The 22,499-nt window shown below is 42.1% G+C and overlaps 1 protein-coding gene across 2 annotated transcripts in view; it reads left to right on the top strand.

Moving 5' to 3' along the window:
* The first annotated feature begins 6,570 nt into the window (after nucleotides 1-6,570).
* Nucleotides 6,571-22,499, top strand: part of adamtsl7 (ADAMTS-like 7) — a 147,407-nt gene continuing 131,478 nt past the window's right edge. For both annotated transcript variants that reach the window (XM_052039164.1, XM_052039154.1), the window contains exon 1: nucleotides 6,571-6,767. In XM_052039164.1, coding sequence (XP_051895124.1) covers nucleotides 6,651-6,767 — 117 coding nt within the window. In that variant the 5' untranslated portion in view covers nucleotides 6,571-6,650. The remainder of the gene's footprint in view (nucleotides 6,768-22,499) is intronic.

Raw genomic sequence — 22,499 nt, 5'->3', positions numbered from 1 at the left:
AGTGACACCATTGAAGGGCCTGCTGTTTAAATGTTACATCGTGTTTATTTTTGCAATTGAAGCTGGTCAGTATATATTGACATTCTCCAGAGTACGTTTACTGATCACCTGTAAAATGTGCCAGAGAGCATTAATCAAACTGACACGACAGTGACTGACAAGCCCCTGGCACACGCAGTCCTTGTAAAGAATAGTATTTTGATTCCAAACACAACATTGTTGAAGAAGTGACGACAAGCTCATCCACAGCACTGGCCATTAAAGGAGAAGAAACAGAAACACTTGTTACCTTGTAGAAATCATATTTAAAATGTCAGTAACCTGGCCCTCAGTTACAGTCAAAGAGGTGGGAAGGAAATAATCGAATATGTTACTTGTTTTGTAAAGCTTGGTTCTGAAATGTAGTTTTGGGACAGTTAGGGTTGGGAGTTATATTTAAGAATGCAACAGAAGTTAAATTCATTATCTCCCAAAATAGCATTTATTTAAATACTTCAATACCCAGCCAACATTAACTTTACCATTGATTGGCTGGAAGTACTAGCAGTGAACCAATAGTAGCTAGCTGCAGTTAAGGCCAGATACACTGCTTATTTAGCCTGCAACTCTTAATGTAGACATGCAGTATAGCTGAAGCAAGTGCTGGCAGGCTTTCTAAAACCAAAACTGCCATGGGAAAATGAAGAAACACGGGAAAGAGGGAGCTGCACGGTTTACAGATGCTTCACCGGAGGCCTTGGTAAAGAAGGTGGAAAGGAAAAGAGAGAGGTCCTGTCTTGCAAGGGCCCAAAGGCCCTCCAGACACAGATGGAGCAGATAACCCCGGGGGTCAGTTCTAGGAGTCAAGACCCAAAGAGTTAGATGCAATGCAGTAAGAACTTCAGTGATTACACAAGTGGTGTAAGACATACTGGTAGGTTAATTGGCTATTGTAGCTTACCCCTTGATGAAGATCAGTAGCAAATGGCTCAAAGGAGAGTTGATGGGCATACGAGAGAAAATAAGTTGGAACCTGGTACGTTAAATAAGGAGAGGAAGGGGACTGATGGGATTACTGTGGCTGGGACCCAGAATGTACCTAATGGGCTGAATGGTCTCCTTCTGTGTCAAGGTCAGTGAATGCATTTTCAAGCACTACATCCTCTCAAGTGCACCAACATCAGCTTGGACACCCGTCCTTTCACCATCTCCTGCAATCTGGGCAGGCAATGGAGGAACAACCTGAAGTTGGTAAAGAGGAATAAACACCATCCCCTGATTCTAAACTCAATGGAAAAGTTAGTTTAAAGATGTATCTGTATTTAGTCAGATGTTGGGCACACAGGATAGAAAGAGAGGTTAATTAGGTGCCAGCTTGCCAGAAGGCAAATTTGAACACTACGATAAGATAAGATATCTTTATTAGTCACATGTACATCGAAACACACAGTGAAATGCATCTTTTGCATAGAGTGTTCTGGGGGCAGTCCGCAAAGTGTCACCACACTTCCAGTGCCAACGTAGCATGCCCACAACTTCCTAACCCGTACATCTTTGCAATGTGGGAGGAAACCAGAGCATCCGGAGGAATCCCACGCAGACATGGGAAGAACATACAAGCTCCTTACAGACAGCAGTCGGAATTGAACCCGGGTCGCTGGCGCTGTAATAGCGTCTCGCTAACTGCTACACTACCGTGCTGCCAAGGAGGGATGAGGATTTTGATGCAACAGGCAACAGAAAAAAGTTGATAGGCACACACAATGAAATGCTTGCTATCTTGAGGAGCCCATTAGAAAGTCTGCGTTGTCTCCAGAAGGTGTCCAGCACCAATCTCAGACAAAGTTTTGTGCAGAGCCTGGAGTCCACCCTTTCCAATGCCATTAGCAAGTGTCCCAGCAGTAATATTTTGCCGAACAATTGATGTCTCAGCTTCCATTGTCACACAAGTGGTGGTAGGCCAGTGTCAGAGTGCCACACGCAAGCCTCATTCCACTGTCATGTAAGGTTAGCTTGCTGCCATGCAAGTGCAGAATAGTGGCTGTGGGCTGCAGTGCACAAAAAGGCTTCCATGGTCTCACAACAGACCAGTAATCTGCCCTCCAACAGATCAGTAGGATTCCTGAAGCACTCTGCCAGGGGAATGGCAGTTTTACTCATCAGCCAGCCAGCCCAGACAACCGCTGCTCATGCCAAAATGTTTCAGGCTGCATCTGAGGCCAGGGCTGCTCAAAATTATTTGCATTTGCAGTGGGGCATGGCATCAAACCACTAGGATAGGCAAAGACACACAGAAGCCAGCTACCAAGGAACATCCCAAGGACGAGTAGATGGATTTATAAACAATATAACATGATTAACTTTATAGCAACACACACAAAATGCTGGAGGAACTCAGCAGGTCAGGCAGCATCTATGGAGGGAAATAAATAGTCAACATTTCGGGTCAAGACCCTTCATCAGGACTGGAAAGGAGGAGGGCAGAGGCCAGAATAAAAAGGTCGGGGAGCGGGAGGAGCACAGGCTGGCAGGTGATAGGGGAGTTCAGGTGAGAGGGGGAAGGTAGGTGGGTGGGGGAGGGGGTAATGAAAGGTAGTGATGTAAGAAGCTGAGAGGTGATAGGTAGAAGAGGCAAAGGGCTGAAGAAGAAGGAATCCGGTAGGAGAGGGCAGTGGACCATGGAATAAAGGGAAGGGGGTGGGGAACAGATGGGCAGGTCATGAGTGCGGGGGAGGGTAGAAGGGATGAGGGGCCAGAGGAATGAGGGAAAACAACAGGGGGAGGAAGGCGGGGGGGAAAGAGGGGAGGAGTTACTGGAAGTTAGAGAAATCGATGTTGAGGTCGTCGGGTTGGAGACTCCCAAGCAGAATATGAGGTGTTATTCCTCCAACCTGCATCTGGCCTAAATGTGGCGATAAAGGAGGCCATGGATAGACATGAGAGTATGGGAATGAGATGTGGAATTGAAGTGGCTGGCCACCAGGAGGCCCTGGCTGTTGCAGCAGACGGAGCGAAGGCGCTCGATGAAGAGGTCACCCAATCTGCGCCTGGTCTCACCGATGTAGAGGAGGCCGCAGTGGGAGCACCAGATGCAATAAATGACACCCTCAGGTTCACAGGTGATGTGGTGCCTCACCTGGGAGGACTGTCTAGAGCCCTGAATGATGGTGAGGGAGGAGGTGTAGGGACAGGTGTAGCACTTAGCGTGGTTGCAGGGATAAGTGCCTTGAGGGTGATCAGTGGGGAGGGACAAGTGGACGAGGGAGTCGCTGAGAGAGCAATCCCTATGGAAAGTGGAGGGGGGAGGGGAAGATGTGCCTGGCATTGGGATCCCGTTGGAGATGGTGGAAGTTACAGAGTTGTGTTGGATGTGTTGGATGCAGATGCTCGTGTGGTGGTAGGTGAGGACAAGGGGAACTCTGTCCTTGCTATGTCGGGGGGGGGGGGGGAATGGCCTGAGGGCAGACGTACAGGAAATGGAGGAGATACAGGTGATTGACTTTTGGAATGTTTTTTGTTTGGTTGCTATTAGTTTACATTGTGACTAAGAGAAGTTCTTCATGCCTTTTTGTGATCCTCAGTTGCTCCCTCTATAGCTGGAGACAAGAGTGTCCTCTCGTGGCACCAGAGTTGTGTAGCAAGCAGCAGACCGTCAAAAAACTTGACAACCGTTCTACCAAGTACTGCAGAGTTCTCCCAGACTGCTGCAGGCCACAGAAAGATTAACGCAGCATAAACAGTAATCTGCTCCAACACATTTCACTTCACAGCAGAGCTTTCATTGTATGTCTGCTGCTCAAATGTATATATGGCTCACACCAAAGTCATCAGACATCCCAGAAGAGTAGAGTCCTGTCACTCATCAGTCTCTGTTCGTTTGCTAAATGCAGCATTTGTTGCAGTTGAAGATGCCTTGACTCCTGCTGGAACACTGGGCATTGATCTGCAGTATTCCCTCAATATGTTCACACATCATCAGATGCTAAGGAAGTGAGATCCTTTCCAGCCCCACTATAAGGCACAATGTGCATGCAATACAGAGCAATGTGCATGCAGTTAGGTTCATTATGTAGCATTTCAATTCCTACATTCCATGTGAAGCCATGTCGTTTCCACTCACTGGCATCTTGCAGGAGCAAATGAAGTGTAGAACTCTCTTTGAATAGAGAGCTTCAGTGTCCTTCTGACACATCAGTGGATGCACAAGTGCAAAGATTTCCTACTCTAGCCTGAAAGGAGACTAACACATGTTTTCACCTTATAATGACAAGGAAGGAGGCCATTTGGCCCATTAGGTCAATCTCGGTTTCCAAAGGAGTCCCATTCCCCATCTCCTTACTTCCCTGTACCTTTCCAACGTATTTTCTCTCACACGTATCCATCAACTCCCCTTTGATTCTTTTACAGTTGCCAGTTAACCTACCAGCACACGTTTGGGATGTGGGAAGAAGGCAGAGCACACAGGGTTGCCAGTTGACAATATAGTCATTGGCCCACTCTGAGGATGCAGCTGTGACTGAAGGAGGAAGTCCTTTTTCAAGGAAGTCCTTTTGGAAGTGCAGTTATCTCCTTTTCACTGAGGTTCCATCAGATAGTTGCTTCTTGAATATCCTAAGAAGACGTGGTCTCCTGCTAAGAGCCATTGTTTCCAACCTTCCCCATCCTCACTTCCCTTATACCATCTCATCCTGCTATGCCTGTTCTCTACTCAATCAACTGGTAATGCTGCACTCCAAGGGACTACCTATGCACCGTGTGAGGGAGAATCTGAACTGTGCAGGTCAGCAACAATCAATCAGTACCCACTGCACAACTCCTTCTAGGCTCTTGTGACATGAAATAACCACAAAAAACAACAACAAACACATGTAGAATCAAAGTAACAGCCAGAAGAAATCAACCAACAGTAGATGGTCTCTTTAAGTAGCTCTCATGATGGTTTGCTGCTGAACTTGTATTTAGCCACATGAAGGTTATAGAAGATATTAGCTGGAGGACTAAGCTCCAAAACGGCAGGACAGGAGCCAAATCAACACTGCAAACCAATTAACATCATAACCTGTCTGCTCTGCATGTTCAAATAAAGCACTCGCTGCAAATGAAGTCTCCAAAATACCATGCAGGGTGGTTCGGCTCGCAAGTGTTTACACCATTTTGGAATTCTAAAACAGGCACTACAGAGTCCAGTTACAGAACACCCCTGTGTTGTACATAACATGGGAATCTGATGGTAGGCTAACCTGTCCTGTCCCACAGTGACCCAGCCAGTATTTGCTGGCTCATTATAAGGTACTGAGGTACTGTTTTTGTTTAGGCGCAGTGGCACATCTTGGGCTCCTGCCTGCCTTATTTTGCCTGCGATAAAAGATACACAAATGTTGCAAGTTAGGCAGCACTGTTTGCTGCACAAATGTATTCTTGGCACAGTGGGGTAATCATATAACAAAGCTTTGCTTTGGTCATTACTTTGTGAATAGAATGCATTAGTTCATCAACCTCTCCTTTCACTTCTTGTATCAGATGTAATCTGGAGCGATCATTTGCTAGTGATCTTTCTACAGTCGCATAATAAAATGAGTTTTACGAGTAACCGATGTGATCTCAGATCATAGATTGAATGCCCCCTTTTTATTGCTGCTTTCATTCCTGCAGGTCACCAACTGAATCTCACTTAAAGTACCACTTTTATTGGTTAACATTGCTATTACTTCCTTTTTTTTACTGATCTAAATTATTAATCCTTTTGGAACTTCTGTTACATTCCTCTGAAAGAAACGGAATGTTGGTTTAATTTAAAATGAAAACTAAAACTGCTGGAAGCACTCAGCAGAGTCTGTCACCATCTGGAGAGAGTACATACCGGGTGTAACCTCTCGTCAGAACGGGTCGATTTTAATGAAGAAGTTTAGCCGAACCATATTAGTTCTATCCTTTTCTCCTTATTTCACCTGATAATGTCTTTGCACTGAAATGAGAACATTGTAAATTCTCACCTTTTGGAAATGGCACTAGTGAACTGTCTGATAAATCAAATCAACATTGAAAATCTGTTTCTTTACATCTTTCCTTGCTTTTCCCAATGTTTGTGCAGTGTTAATAAAGCTCAATAAACATTGTGGGTGAAATCTTTTTCTCTCGGTAAAATCATCAGAATACAGCTGTGTCCTTTAACGAATGCTCAGATTTATTCAAAGCAGGTTCAGTTCAGTACCGTCACAAATTGTGACTCTCACCATTTTGCTTGCATTGTTGCCACTTTCTATTTTACGTTTCTAGCAAAGCAAATGAAATATGACCCGAGAAAGTCAGCTGCTTCATACCCAGTTGTTTTGAAGGGAATTAATTGCCCACAGTTTCCCTTTATCCATTCCTGTTCTTTTACTTTGTTGTTTTGGAAAGTGGACTAGGTGTTTCTATTGGGACAGTCAAAAACTGTGGGAGGTGTGTCTCTACGCAAGGGGGTGGGAAGGTTACCTTGCAGTTTTTAGAAGCTGGTATTACTGTTCCTCCCACTACCGCAGTGTTAAAAGCCTACAGGCATCTAAAATTGGCATCATTTATATTGCACAGGCTTTCTGCTGCAGTCCCCCTCAGCTTTTCCTAACAGAGAGCTTGCTTCCTTGATGGTTGCTACTGCCAATGCAAATCAGTAAGATAAAGTGAAGTGTATTATGACTGTGAGAATGAAGGCTACTGCTGGAATTTCCCTTGCTGTGCTGTTGGAAACTTTGCTAATTTGTTTTAAACCTTGTGTGTCACTACCTCCAAATTTCAGTTTTATGAGAGAGGTAAGTGGTGAGATAGATTATACCATTACTTAACTGATGTAAGTCCATGCAATTACTGTTTTATTTGTAATAAGGCATAATGGCAACAGGAAGAGGTTACATTTCTAGAAGAAATCAGTGTTCTGAGTTGTTAAACTTACAGCTGAAAAGTATTTTTTCAAATTGTCGAAGCTGCAGTTAAAAGTATTTTGTTGCTGGGAGTAATAATAATTCCTCTTTCAGATACAAGCATTAGAATGTAATTGCAGCTGCCTGCTTGTATTTAATTAACAGTTTTTTTACATGCCAACAGAAAGGTAAAGAATAAATGAGACAAATGTAGGGCAGCAGATAGCATGAGTGTCAGTTGATTCAGTATTGTTTGGAATGTTGAAATGATTGAGCCCTTCAGAAGTAATCAGCTTTCTCATTTTTAAGAATGTAGCAAAGTTTCAGCTAATTATTATTTTGCAATATTTGTGCAAAGCAATGAGGTGTAATTGACCACAGAAAGAGAGCAATTGAAAATAATGAATTGCTTTTAAACTTGGACAAGCTGCAGTTTGACCTCCTCTGGTCAATTACCTTTTCTCCTTTCTGAACAATGCTGTGTTTCCTGCACATTGTGAGTCTTAAACAGTTACCGACCTGCTGGGAGGTATTGCGTAGGAATGCCCAAATGTTCAGCCTTGTTTGTAAGCCTCTTGATTTCTTAGTTTACTAATTCTATTGAAACCATGTTTAATTGACAGAACCCTCTATTACCAACAACAGTGGATTACGTTGTATGGACCAGTTTAAATGTTGCAGTAGACCAGCCCTACCTTGTCACTTAGAATGTGGTAAATTTAGTTTTCTTGAGTTCCTTTTAACAAGGTACAGCTCCTCTTCCAGCTTTTTGATTGAGAGTTGAGAACTGCACTTGAGTCTCTGTGAAAATTGAATCAAAGTAATTCTGATCATAATGATTCTCACTTATTCACTGTGTTTTACCAGAACTAATATTTATCATATGCAAATGAAAACAGAAGCTATTTCTGTTTTTATTGCAGATGTCCTGTATCTGCAGTATTTTGCTTTTTTGTGCATTATAAACATGCCATGGGAGGCTGCTGAAATTATAAGGAACTCTGTGTTACATTTGCTGAACTCCACAGACTTTAACAGAGCTTTACCGGGCTCACATGAAAGATTTACCAGGGAAGCTTCTGAGTTGGATTACCTCCCATTCAGAGCACGTGAAGACATTTTATCACAAGATTTATATTGAGGTTTGCAATGAATGAATCCGTGTGACATTTTCCTTTAACTACCATGTTCTAGAACTTGGGAAGTTTGTGTTTATGTGAGGTTCATTCATGCTTATTAATTTGTAGCAACAGAATCTCAAGATATACAGAGCAGAAGTATTTCTCAAATGTCACTCTTATGGCCACAATAATGATGCCCGTCCTATTTTCCATTAAACTTCATCTCAGTAATAATCAGTAATGGCTATCTACAACAATGGTCACTTTTGGTTTTATATAATCAGTTAATCCGGAACTGTGATAGAGATAATAGTTGTTAAATCTGCTGATGTTAACTGGAAACAAGCCATATGCTGCTTGCTGAAAGAACAAGTCAAACTTCATTGAAATTGTAGCAAATAGTTCATTTGCAATTTAGTTTGATTCACAATCTCAAGGTTCCTTCAACCAGTTCACAGAAAGAATAAATAAATGGAAATTGAAAACCTGAAGTAAACTCAGAAATTATGCAGCAGTCTTTCAGCATGTTTGAGGGATGAGAGGTTAATGTTTCAGGTGTAGGCTCTCCACCAGAATCCACAGGTTAACCTTCCCTCTTTACAATTGCTGACTGACCTGCTGAGGACTTCCAGTATTTTCTGTTTTCCAAGAGGAATATATGAGTTAATTTTGCAGTGTATTTGTGAGGAGACACAAGGCAGCTGGACTGAAATATCACATTTAAGAGATTTAATGTGCAACAATTTTTCACTGTCATCTGATCCATTTGAGGCTAGATGAGACCAAGTGAAAACAAATGCAGACATTTTCCATAATGGAGAATGATGACTGAACAAATGGAAAGAGGATTTATATAGAGGGAGGGGGCAAGCAGAGGTCCTGGCCCCTCAGTAATCATCTAAAAATAAATAATGAGATTATGGACACTTGCATTTGTTTGCCAAATAACATTAGCAATGTATATGCCGAAGTTGGCTCCATAACAATAATGAGGTGTGTGCACATGTTGGCTGTATGACATTAAGGACATGTGCAAGTGACCTTCCAAACTTAAATTCCTTTGCCCATCCCTGGAGTTATAGAAATAGTTGTCAGTGTGCTTTAACCAAAGTGATCCTATCTCTAGATACTGTTCTGTGAAATTATCTGTAATTAATTAAAATTCCTGAATTAGAACTCACTGTAGAAGTTTTTCTTTTATTTATTTCAATGTATAAAATTCATAAAACAAATTCAATATATGAAAGTTGGGTTTCTACCAACAGTGCTCGTGAGGAATGAAATTAAATAAATAGACTGGCGGTTTGTATCTTTAAATAATTATGGACTTTATACATCCTGTGCTCAGGTGGTAAATTACAGTACATGCTCTCTCCTTTCCCCTGGCTTGCCATACATGTGCATTTCCTAAATAAACACAGAAATCAAGCTGTGGGACTTCACAATGCACAAGGGCCCTATTCACTGACAGTCAGCGGCTAGCAACTAACATCTCTCTACAAATGTGATTTGCACCACAGAAATGTTAATTAAACCTGAAGCATGTTTCAGAAGATGCTTGATGAAAAATCTACAGGTCTGCAAATATTTAGACTGTTTGTAATACTAACACTGATTTAAATTGTGTCTTACTGGAAGCTCTCCAAATTTCAGCAAAATGGTTCCTATCTGCTTGGATAGGAGGCAGGCTGTCTTCAAAACTTTATCTTGAGGATTTTCTTGAGTGGTAACATGAAGGCACCTGACATTCCAACAACAGAATGCACAGACAAATCAAATAGAGTCCTGCCCACCATTCTTCTACATTATAAAGCTATGGGCAGTTTGCCAAAATAATAGGAAAGAAGAAAGAAAGGCATTTATATAGCGCCTTTCATAACCTCAGGATGTCCCAAAGCACTTAACAGTCAATTGAATACTTTCTGAAGTGCAGTCACGTGTGCAATGTAGGCAAAAGGCAACACCCACAATCAGCAACGTGATGTTGACCTGATGATCTCTGTTAGGGTGATGTTGACTGAGGGAAAAATATTGATTAAGTCAGTTGGGAGAAGGCCCTTGTTTGTCTTCATATAGTCCCATTGCTCTCCCAGTTTTACACAGACAAGATTCTGTAGTAAAGGTCAACATGACGCATGGCATAAGCTGAAAGAGACATAAAGTAGTCCTACCTAAAGCAGCATGGATTCGTGGGCCTTAACTCATCAAGACCAGTGGGTTGACTAAGTGGTAACATGGGTCAGGTTCTTACTGAATTACATTAGAATTAGGGTTATGCAGTGATCACTCCTGTGAATGAACAGAGTAGACAAGCAACAAGCTCTCCTATGGATCACTTATAAATACTTGGGTGAAGAGGCAGGGTGCAGCCAGAACCCTTGGAATTATGCCCTAACCATCTTTTGGTATCTTTACAGGAGAATGGAGGAGGAAAAGGGAAGTAGGAGAAATGAGAGGTGTGGAAAGGAAGTACCCAAGAGGGTATAAGAGAGGGAGAGAAGTAGAAGGGTGTGAAAATAAAGGGAGAGAAAGAGTAAGTAAGTTTAAGGGAGTGAAGTGACTAAATGAAGGGATAGGAGACAAAAAGAAAGGCCAAGGGAAGATGAAGCTGGGAGACAAATAAAAAGGGGTAAGGAAAGGGAATGAAGGAGGAGTGAGGGAGGAAAAGGAAGTTAAAGTGAAAACATTGATATGATTCTGAATATATACTGCCAATGCAATTTCTTGCCTGTAATGGTTGGATATAACTGGAAATCCAGCCACTCATTCTGTTCATTGCTGGTATGTTTTCTCTGCAACTGCCTTATATTTAATAAATATTTATATATGTTAGTTTATTTTAGGAGACTAATGAAAGCAACTTATTTGCTAGCTTTTATTTTACAGTTCCAGATGTGGAGACTGGAAGATGTTTTGCAGAATTGCGATTGTAGGAAGAGGCATTTGGTGACAATTCACAAACCTGCTTTCCCCCTTTCAAAAGAGTCTCTGGTGCTCCACCCACCGGTGCCTCTGCATGCTGGAAGCTAATGACCCATTTTGAGCAGCCGTTTTGGCCTCTGAAAACTATCAACACTGTTCTCATTCCAGAAGGTTGGACAGAGTCCAGTTCCTCGTAAAAGGTTCATAGTCAGTGCTTACAACGCTGGCTAAAAACACCCATCAGGTGTACAGGAAGAGCTCAGATGCATTAAGGCAGAAACAAGAAGTGCTTCTGTACACCGGTCTCGGGGAGAGGTAGCAATGTTTTGTGGCAGCTCCCTCGTACTTCCTACTTTTCATCAACCCTCCCTGCTTGGCTTTTCATGATTCTCATGAGTACATAGATTGTGACCTTTGATGGAATGGATTCAAGGTCAACTCCTGCTTCTCCCAAAAATAAATCTTGTGTACAATTTAAGATTTCAAACTTTAAATTGGTAAATTGACTTTGCCTTTATTTAGTTGTCAGGGTATGGTAACAAAGTGCTCATGTTTCTGGATTATTTATCCAGAGATGTGAGTTCAAATCCCACCACAGCAGCTGAGAAATTAAATTCAAGTGATTATTGAATTTAAACGGAATTCAAGTGATTACTTGAATTTGAACGGAAAAGCTAGAATCAGTGATGGTGACCAGGATCTTACCAGTTTGCTGTAACCATCCATCCACTTCAGTAATGAAGGAAATCTGCTATTATTATCCACATTTGGACAGAGGCAAACTCAACAATGTGGCCGATTCTTAACTGCCCCAGTTCAAGGGATGAGCAATAAAATGCCAGTGACTGGATAAGTAAAACAGATAACCTTTTTTTTAGAATATAAAAATAAATATATCCTGTCAGAATTATTGGTTGCACTGATATTATATCTTAATTCCATGAACTTGCTCGGGCTTACAGATCAATTCACATATTAGGATGTGTGCCTTTGTGCAAACTTTACAAATAAGGATAAAGTGCACAGAAGAGGCTCATTATGAAAATTAAAGTGTGGAAAGTAAGGGGTTGGTGTGCAGAGGGGCAGAAACATAGCTAACAAAGTGAAAACTGGGGGAGGGAGTGGAAAGAAAGTAAAGTTGTGCATTTATGAAGCACCTTTCACATCCCTTTCCGATTATTCCCAAATATTTTACATACAATGAAGTACTATTGGATCGTGACATAAGAAAGTTACAGATGCTGGAATCTGAAGCAACAAACAATCTGCTGGAGGAACTCAGCGCATTGAGCAGTATCTGTAGGGGGAAAGGAATGGTTGATATTCCAGTCCTGATGCAGGGTTTTGACTCGAAACATCAACATTTCCTTTCTCCCTGCAGATGCTGCTCGACCCTCTGAGTTCCTCCAGCGTATTGTTTGTTGCTACCAGTCCTGATGCAGGGTTTCGACCTGAAATGTGGACAATTCCTCTCCCCCCACAGATGCTGCTTGACCCGCTAACTTCCTCCAGCAGATTGTTAGTTACTATTGGACAGTGATCACTGTTGTAATGCAGGAAGTATAATAGCTGCTATGTACACAGCCAGTTCACACAAACAGCATTGGGAGAGTGTATGGACAATCAGTTTTTTTTAAGAACTAATGTTTGAGCGGGTAATATTGGCAGTCTCGTTAATTCATGTCCATCAGTGAAAAAAAATGTGCTGTCTACACCCAGTCTGGCCTCTATGTGACTCCAGGACCAGGTGGTTGACTCCCAACTGCCTCCTTGCCAGCAATGTGCGTATCCTACAAAAGAATCATGAGAAAAGATACCAGAGAAAACTCTCTTGTTCTTCAGAATAGCATCCTTGGTTTAAAATTTCATCCCAAAATGGACACTTGCAGTGGTGCAATGCTCCCCTCAGTACAGGCTTGGATTATCCATCTGAAATTTTGTGCTCAAGTTCCTGGAATGGGACTTAACCTCAGTTGTTTCCATTTGTCAGAGAGTGGGAGATATTGTCTTGCCGAGCTCTGTTCTGGACATGTGTCATTTCCTATTTGCATAAATGATTTGGTGATATGGTGTTGAAAGTTATAGACAATATTATGGTTGCGGTAAACATGGGGACACTACCACAAACCACAGGAAGACATGAATTGGCTTGCAGATTGAGCTGATAAATGTCAAGTGAAATTCAATATAGAAAAGTGTGATGTGATATACTGTAACAGGAAGAATAGGGGAGCCATTAATGTATTGGAAATAAGAAACTAAATAGGTAAGAACAGCAAAGGGAACTTGAAATGCCAATTGATAAAACTAGCAACACAAGGCATTGGAATACAAACAAAGCACTGGAATTCATTTACAGTTGAATAGAATACAAATGCAAGGAGGTAAAATTAAATTTATTTTGTGCCTTGGTTAGACTACTTTTGGAACATTTTGTGCGGTTCTGCTCTCTAGGCAACAGAAAAGAATATTGAAACAGTGAAGAGAGTGAAAAGATCTGCAAGGATGTTACTACAGTTAAGAGGATTGGACTAGCAAGGAAGGTTTGTCAAGTAGGGACTATTTTCCTTGAAAATGGTGGACTGAGGTCTTAAAAATTATAAATGGGTTTGATAGGATAAATGTGCAGAAACTATTTCCACTAGATGTTGAATCCAAGATCAAGGGGCCATAAATATAAGATAGCTGTCATCGGAAATCCCTCAATTCAAAGATGATCTTTACCACAGATTTACTTATGTCTTCAAAGATGACTCAGGAGACCGATCCTGGAACCACAAACCCAGCTGCAGAAGGTCTAGACGTTTCCTCACAGGTCATCTGCCTGCTAGCAGGAGGGGTTTCCCCTTTCCATTCCTCTCTTTTCAGTTTCGAGGACAGAGTGCTTTTCCTCTTTCAGCAGGTCCTTGCAACACTTCTTCTGACCACCATGGGTACTCTGACCATGGTCAAGCTGGGTGTAGAAGGCTTGATCAAGAGACAAAATTCTGGCCTCCACACTCAATATCCGGTTCAGCAGAGTTGATGCCTGAGGATTATTCTGTCAGTTTTGGTGATAGTGACTTCAAAGATCTTCCAGTGGATCTTCTGGAAGCATTGTTAGTGGTACCTGTCTAGACTCTTGAGGAGTTGTCAGTAGGTCATTCAGCTTCACAAGAAAAGCTAGCCATCACCAAATGAAATGAAGAATTTAACATAAGTTTCTTCACCCAGAGGGTGATGTGATAAAGTCATTGCTACGTAAAATGGCTGAAGCAGATAGTATTAATGTATTTTAAGAATGACTTGATGCATGCATGATAGAGAATGGAATTAGGGTCAGGGAGGGAAGAGTAGAGGAAGAACTTGAGGAATATATACACCAGCATGGACTGGTTGGGCCAAATGTGCTATCTCCTTGCTTCAGATTTCACATACTTCCATTTTTCCTCAATTCACTCATGTGATGTGGGTATCACTGTCAAGACCAGCATTTATCCTCCATCCCTAATTGCTCTGTGTTGGAGAGCCACATCCTCGATCTGCTGCAGTCTTTCTGGAGAAGGTACTCCCTCGATGGTTTGGCATTTCTTCTAACCTCCTCACTGAAACTGGGTTGGTCTCCTGATGATAATTGCAGACTGAGGTTACAGGTTTTGCTGTTGCTGATGGTTCATGGCCCCTCCTAGATACCCAGGTCCAAACTGCTAAAAGATACACAAGAGACTGTGGATGCTGGAATCTGGAGCAACAATCTGCTGGAGGTACTCAGCGGGTCCGAGCAGCATCTGTGGAGGGAAAGGAATTGGAGCCATAAGAGACTGCAGATGCTGGAATCTTGAGCTGAGTCCTGACATGATGCAGGGTTTCAACACAAAACATCGACAATTCCTTTCCTCCCCCACACAGATGTTGCTCGACCCGCTGATTCCCTCCAGCGGATTGTTTGTTGCTCTGAGCTGCTAAATATGTTCTGAATCTACTTACTTTCACACAGTGACACATTACATAATGAGGAAATGTCCTCATTGTGAGGGCAGGACCACAGTCTGCACAGTGATTACCCACAAATACAGTCATGGACAGATCTATTGGCAACAGACTTATCCTTAGAGCAGAATTAAATATCAGCACAACATTGTGGGCCACAGGGCCTGTACTGTGCTGTAGTGTTTGATGTTCTAAACTTGATTGGTGAAGATGAATAGCTTGTGACTTTATGTTGGTTCTCTCACCACCAACTGCAAACCCAGGCTGACAACTTTTTCCTCTCAGAGTTAGCCAGCAGAGTGGAGGTGCTACCAAGCCCACTCTCAGTGATGGACATCAAAGTCTCTTGTTCAGAATACATTTCATGTCCTTGTGTCTTCAGAGCATGGAGGAGTACTGATTCTCTATTTTTTTATGTTCTTATCAGCTGAAGGATGTGATGCTCAGCAACTTTCCTTGCCTGTGTCAGATTTGTTACCTCTACACTTCATGGGGCTAGCCATCAATGTTGGGGACTCCCAGGGCTTCCCCTCCTGACTGTACACCACTGTGGCATCTGTCCTGCTGGTGGAATGATCATGGAGGAGCCTGGGATGTTGGCTCTGAGTGTGACTCAAATAATCTGTGAGGCAGCTCTCCCAACTTAAGGGCAGCTCCTTATCTTTATGAAGAATACTGTGACAGGACTGATGGTGCCTTTCCCATTGAAAAACCAGGGACAGAGATCAAAGCCAGGTGGTCTGCCAGGTATTATCCTTGCTGGTAGTAGTTTTGGTAAACTAATTTGCTACCTAGGCCATTTCATGACTATGCATTTGGAGTCACATATTTGGTAAAGATCGCGGATTTTCTGTCCTAAAGGGCATTTGTGATTCAGACAGATCGTAACAACAATCCTTTATTTCTCATACATCATTAAGGGCATAAGAGAAACAGGAGTAGGACATTCGCCCCCTTGAGCCTACTCCACCATTCGGTAAGATCATGGCTGATCACCTTTAACTCAGTGCCACTTTCTTGCACTAATTCTGTATGCCTTGATATACCCATTATCAATTACAGTTTTTTTTATAATTCCAAATTATGTACATAACTGAATATAAGTTTCCCAGCTGCTCATGATGTGACTTGAATTCATGTAAACTGATCAAAAGTACAGGTCTTTGGATTACAGTCCAGGACATTCATCATTATGCTTCTGCCCCGACTGAACCTCTTGCATTTTTTTGGAATAGCAAAGGAAACTGGAAAATGGTGGAACAGTCTAAAAGGTAGCAGGTGGAATTCAATGTCAAAAAGCACATAGATGTCAGTTTTTTTTGTAGCAATTGTACTCCTAATGGAAGTGTAAGAATATATGAGAAATACAGAGATTGTAAGGTCGAAGATGAATGCTCTTCTGCTTTCCAGTAGCTGCTTCTGGTACAATGAATGGGTGTGAGTGGATGGATGGTTAAGGGCAAGGGGTTTGACAGTAAAGCAGAGGCGAGGAAAGGAATTGGTTTTGGCTTGGTAGTTCAAAGAGCAAACAGCATTTCGAGAAGGAGCGTGGTTAGGGTGAGTTAAGGATGTGTATTAGAAGTGAGTAACTGGGGAGGTGTAAGGGCAAGATACTGCCCCCAGTTGGTGACTAAATTTCCCACTGCAAGACATCACTTCCCACCCCAAAGGAAAGGGCAGACAAAGAAGGAGAATGTGAAGAGACAAGCAAAGAGAACACAAAAGCAAAGTACAGAACAGGTCTACAACAGGATCCATGATGTTATACTTAATTTAAAAAGAATCTTTGTTTTCAAATGGCTTCATGACCTTGTGCCTTTATCTATGTATCTCCTCCATGCTTAAAATCATCTAGAATCTTTGTATTCTCACTATTGTGCATAACCTTGCTCCATCTCGGCAATGATGCTTTCAGTGCCAAGTGCGCAAGCTCTGAATTCTTCCTCACTACCTTCACTTCTTTGCTTTGTATGGCCTTGTGTCAAGTTTTGATTGATGACAATCCAGAGAAATGCCTTGGGATATTTTATCCTGTGAAAGACATTATATCAATGGAAATACTTGTTGCTTTTGCACTACTTCAGAAACGTGAAGGGTGAACTTCACTATCATCAGAATAGCAACAACAAGGAGCAGGAGCACAAAGAGGTTGGGGGCTTGGGGGGGGGGGGCGGGGTACAGGAAGAAGAGGTGAAAACATGACAACCACCAGCACCCCTGCCTCCCCAGAGCTTTCAGGGGCCAGTTCAACAAACAATACCATGTAAACCACCTCTCCGTTCCTCAGTCACCAGCAGCCCCACACTTCCCCTTCTTCTCTCCAGTTACATGGTGTTTACTCTCACTTTGCTACCTGACAAAAAATAAATTCTTCAAACAGATATCTGTCTTTGGACTCTTACACTGTTCAAGCAAAGCTCATCATAAGCTTGAGGAACACCATCTCATCTGCTCTCCAGGTACACTACAGCTCTCAGGACTTAACATTGAATACAACAATTTCAGATAACCAGTCTGTGTCAGAGTTGGCCAGTATTGATGAAGGGTCATCAGCCTGTATCATTAACTCAGTTCTTCTCTCTTCACAGATGCTGCCTGACCTGCTGAGTATTTCCAGCACTCTCTTTTGTTTCAGGTTTTCAGCAACTACTCTGTTTTTATTTTTCTCATATACTGTATCTAGAAGTTTTTACTCTCTTATTTATCCCCTTCTAATTTCATCTGCTCCAGTCTGATCAGCTGTAGTTAAGCTTCTGTCACCTTCACTCAGGCAGCACCACAACCTTTCACCTGGTTCAGTCTCCCTCAATCTCCCCACTATCACAGATACGTCCTTTGTTCTCTCCACCCCACTCCTCTTCAACTTAAACATGTTTGATTTTTAACTTTTCCCAGTTCAGGTGAAGGGGCATTAACCTGAACCATTAACTCTCTTTCTCTCAGTTTCTCTCTCTGCAGATGCTGCCTGTCTTCTGAGTATTTTCAGCATTTTATATACTTTTCTTTTATCTTCCAATCAGTTATTTCCCTGGTGCCTTTAGATTGGGAGATCAAGGGCCTCAAATGACAATGGAGCACCTTTGGGTCTCAGGCATCTGGAAAATAGAACATAGAACAGTACAGCACAGGAACAGGCCCACAATGTTACACTGAACTAATTAAACTAGCAATTAAATGCCTAACTAAACTAATCCCTTCCACCTACACAATGTCCCAATCCCTCCATTCTCTGCATAATCATCTGCCTAAGAGACTCTTAAATGCCACTATCGTATCTGCCTCCATCACCACCCCAGGCAGCACATTCCAGGCACCTGCCACTCTCTGTGTAAAAAACTTGCTCCACACATCTCCTTTGAACTTACCCCCCCCTCACCTTAAATGCATGCCCTCTAGTATTAGACATTTTGTCCCTGGGAGAAAGACACCAATTCTATCTATGTCTTTCATAATCTTATAAACTTCTATTAGGTCTCCCCTCAGCTTCTGCTGCTCCAGAGAAAACAACCCAAGTCTGTCGAACCTCTCCTCATAGCACATACCCTCAAATCCATGCAGCATCCTGGTAAATGTCTTCTGCACCCTCTCCAAAGCCTCCACATCCTTCCTATAATGGGGTGACCAGAACTGAATGCAATACTCCAGATGCGGCCTAACTAGAGTCTTATAAAGCTGCAACATAACTTCCTGACTCTTGAACTCATTGCCTCGACTAATAAAGGCAAGCATGCCAAACCCCTTCTTTACCACCCTAGCAACCTTACTTCCATGGAGCTATGGACTTAGACCGAGAGCCCGCTGTACATCAACACTGTTAAAGGTCTTGTCATTAACAGTGTACTGTCCCTTTACATTTGATCTCCCAAAGTGCAACACGTTTGGCTGGATTAAACTCCATCTGCCATTTCTCCGCCCATATCTGCAACTGATCTGTATCTCGCTGTATCCTTTGCCAGTCTTCTACACTATCAACAACACCACCAATCTTCGTATCATTTGCGAATTTACTAAACCCTAGTCTGGCTGCAGACTACAGTATCCTGGTGTAAGCTGGATCAAGTGCGCCATGCAGAGTGCATGGAGTGAGGAAAGGCCAAAGGGAGACAAACCAGTGCTGGCAGCCCATGTGACCTTGTCTTTGTCCCCCTCCCCGACTCTCCTGGCCATGATTGCCAGAGTGCCTTCTTTAAGTGGGTATCTACCTCCTTAATGCGAGCTACTGCCTTGAATAGGGTTCAACCTCCTTAGAGTCACAGAGTCATACAGCAAGCAAACAGGCCCTTCAGCCCAACTGGTCCATGCCAACTAAGATGCCCATCCAAGCTAGTCCCATATACCAGCATTTGGCCCATAACCTTCTGAACTTTTCCTATCCATGTACCTGTCCAAATGTCTTTTAGAAGTTGTTATTGTACCTGCCTCAAGCACCTCCTCTGGCAGCTCATTCCATTTACATATCACCTTTGTGTAAAATATTTGCCCCTCGAGTTCCTATTAAATCTTTCTCCTTGCACCTTAAACCTATGCCCTTTAGTTCTTGATTCCCCAACCCTGGGAAAAAGACTCCTTCTGCAAGAAAGAAAACTCAAATCCAAGAGTGTAAGCAATTGAGGTAAAACTGTTTCCTGAATCAGACAGAACTACCCAGCATCCCACCATGCTCCTGAAATCCCCTTCAGTCCTACTTGTAAAATATTGCTGAGAACACAATATGTAACCTGGCATGCTTAAATTGCATTCTACAAATGGGCCACAGATGGGAAATTATGGGGAAAAACAGCCCTTTGTAACAATTTCCATTTCACAGACAGGACTGGCAACAACACTGAAATCATGGCTGCATACATGTGGATTTGGCTGCAGTTTAAAATGGCTTTGTTGACAATTTATTTTGCCAAGGAATCTTACTATCCCAGGGTAAGCAGCTGACAGTCTAAATATAACTAATTCCTGATATCCACCGTGGATTTGTCTTCCTGTTAATTGGCCACGTAAATTTAGATCTGGTTGCAGTTGTCTTTTAGATTGAGAGATGTGTAACTTAAAAGATCTGTTCATCTAAGGAAAGCTGTTGAAAGTCAGGACGGCAAAATAAATAGGCTGCTAATTCTTAATTTTGTGCCAAGCTCATAGTATTATGTTTGCTCCAATTAGTTGCAGCCAAAAATAAGAAAATGCTTTCATTACCAATCAACACAATTAATGAAATGCAGCAACCCTTACATCTTATTTCCCAGCTTGATCAGATCATCACTTAATTTTCTCTTCTCATAAAAAGAGCCCCAGTTATAGTTGACTCTTTTCATAAGAAAAACCTTTCATCCTTGATGGACATTGATTTTAGACCCACACCGTAATCTTTAACTGATGTTGTTGCAGGAAATCATTGATAATCACATACAAATTCAAAGTCTCAAGGATCATTATAAAGTTCTGAAGTACAGAAATGTAGAATTAAGAAGTAGAACCATAATAGAGACAGCTGAAAAAGACTGTTTGACCTATTCTGTTTCTACAGTAATAGTTCTTCAACTGGACTCATGGACCCATCAGTGCTGGTCTCAATTTGCTGCCCTTTCCTCTCAATCGTCTATTTTTTTCTTTTGTAAATTTAATCCAAATATCTTTCAAACTACATTATATGTTCTGCCTCATAGCTATGCTTCAGCAACTTTTTAACCTTCCTTCTCATTCTGATACACTTCCATCCAGTTATCAATTCACCAAAAAGTGAAATGAATGCTTCAGCATTTCCCCCTCCTGAAGTCTCACTTATTCTCATATTTCTCATGACGCAGAAGAGGGTCAGATCTCAGCCCATCAAATCTTTGCCAGCTCTCAGAGCAAACCTGTCAATCCCATCCCCCTACTTGTTCCCCTACAACCCATGCTCTCTCTTATCACAGACCTAGACTAGGGATAATTTACAGCAGTCAATTAACCCACCAACCAATCTTTAGAAGATGGGAGGAAACTGAAGCACCCTGGGAAAACCCAAGCAGTGACAGGAAAAACATACAAACTCCACAAAGACAGCACCAGGAATCAGGATCAAACCCTAGCCACTGGAGCTGTGAGGCAGCAGTACTACCTTGCTGCACCACCATGCCACCTCATATTTTTCAATTTCAGTGAAAACGCCATATTTTTCAGCTTCTTTTTTAACCATAACCTCTTAAACGATATCATTCTATGAATTCTTTCTGAATATCCTTCCCACTTCAGATCTCTTCATAACATGGAGGGAATAATCTGTTTGTCTTGTACAAATTCTGATCAGTTCCTTGCTCGGCATCAGCCTGGGGTCTCCAGCCCTTTCCCTCCCACCAAGTTACAGGCAGATCTGGAGCAGACAGGAAATTTGCTGGAGATGTGTTGCCACATTTCTGTTCATCCTAGCCGAGTCACTCCCAACCCCACTTCAACCACCGCACCATAGCCACATTTAAAAAGAAAACCAGGCAGAATGCAGTACAAAATGCTGGGTTTTTTTAATCATGCAGTTTGCAATTCTCTCCAAGACATATTTATTCTGCAATACATCTATGCAATATGTTTGAAGCTACCGACCGAGGATGAATTTCTAGAAAAGATGCCTTGTTATTTTTATATATGTAATGGGGTGAAGTGGAGACTGGTGTTAGGACGGGGAGAGTGGATGCTGGTGTTGTTAGGATGGGGAGCGTGTTTGGGATTGCAGTTGGTGATTGTAGGATCAATCATAGAGTCATAAAATGATAATGGCATAGAATGCAGCCCTTCACTTCTTTGAGTCTATGCTGGAACTCTCATTCCAAATTAATTTTGGTTTATGGCTCTGGTCTACAGGAAGGCCAAAGATTGGCTTTTACCTCTGAATAAGAAAGTAAGGCAGGACATGAAAGTAATATTAGTCATAGGCTATTACACAAAACAGGTCAAAACAATCTGAGAGACCATTATATACCCCAGCTGATTTCCTTTAACATTGACATCAGTAGAAGAGGTGGAAAACATGCTTCCAGTTTGCTACCACATGCTTTCACCTCTGCCCAAAATTAATTTCTCCTCCTTGAGCCTGGAACAGTCAGATAGAAAGATTACACACAGGTAACACCAGTTGGTGCATTGAGCTAGAAATACATTCACACAAATCCAAAATAAAAGTTGGGTTTACCAGGAGTAGAACAACTTTTTACACATTTCTGGGTGGCTTACCCATGTTTCTTGGTAGGATTTGCATTCTTCCTAGCCCTTTTTCTGGTGTGAAACTCCTCCAAATGATGTCGACAATAGTGCAACACACACTGTTGGTCTGAAGTGAGTTTTCAACTACACCCTTCTGGAAAACAACAGTCCTTTGTCAAGAAACTGGATTTTGTCTTCTTTTGTTGCTCTAAATAGGCTGTGTATAGTGCTAACAGCTAATCAGCAAATCCTCCGGAAAAAAATTGCAAAATTGGACAAATATGTGTTAAAAGTGGAGTTAGGATCCATTTTGTGCTGTTTCATGTACTAAAATGGGCTGTGTACAGTTCTCACAGGGAGCTGTGTGGACAGCTCACAACTGCTCTTCAATTCAGATCTCTTTGCTAACCTGCTGTGGGGTTTGCTGTTTCTTTCTCTGTGTCTA

The sequence above is a fragment of the Pristis pectinata genome, chromosome 2 (assembly GCF_009764475.1).
Source record: "Pristis pectinata isolate sPriPec2 chromosome 2, sPriPec2.1.pri, whole genome shotgun sequence".
NCBI lineage: Eukaryota > Metazoa > Chordata > Chondrichthyes > Rhinopristiformes > Pristidae > Pristis > Pristis pectinata.
The sequence above is the reverse complement of the archived record's forward strand: the minus strand, read 5'-3'. Positions and strand labels throughout refer to the sequence as shown.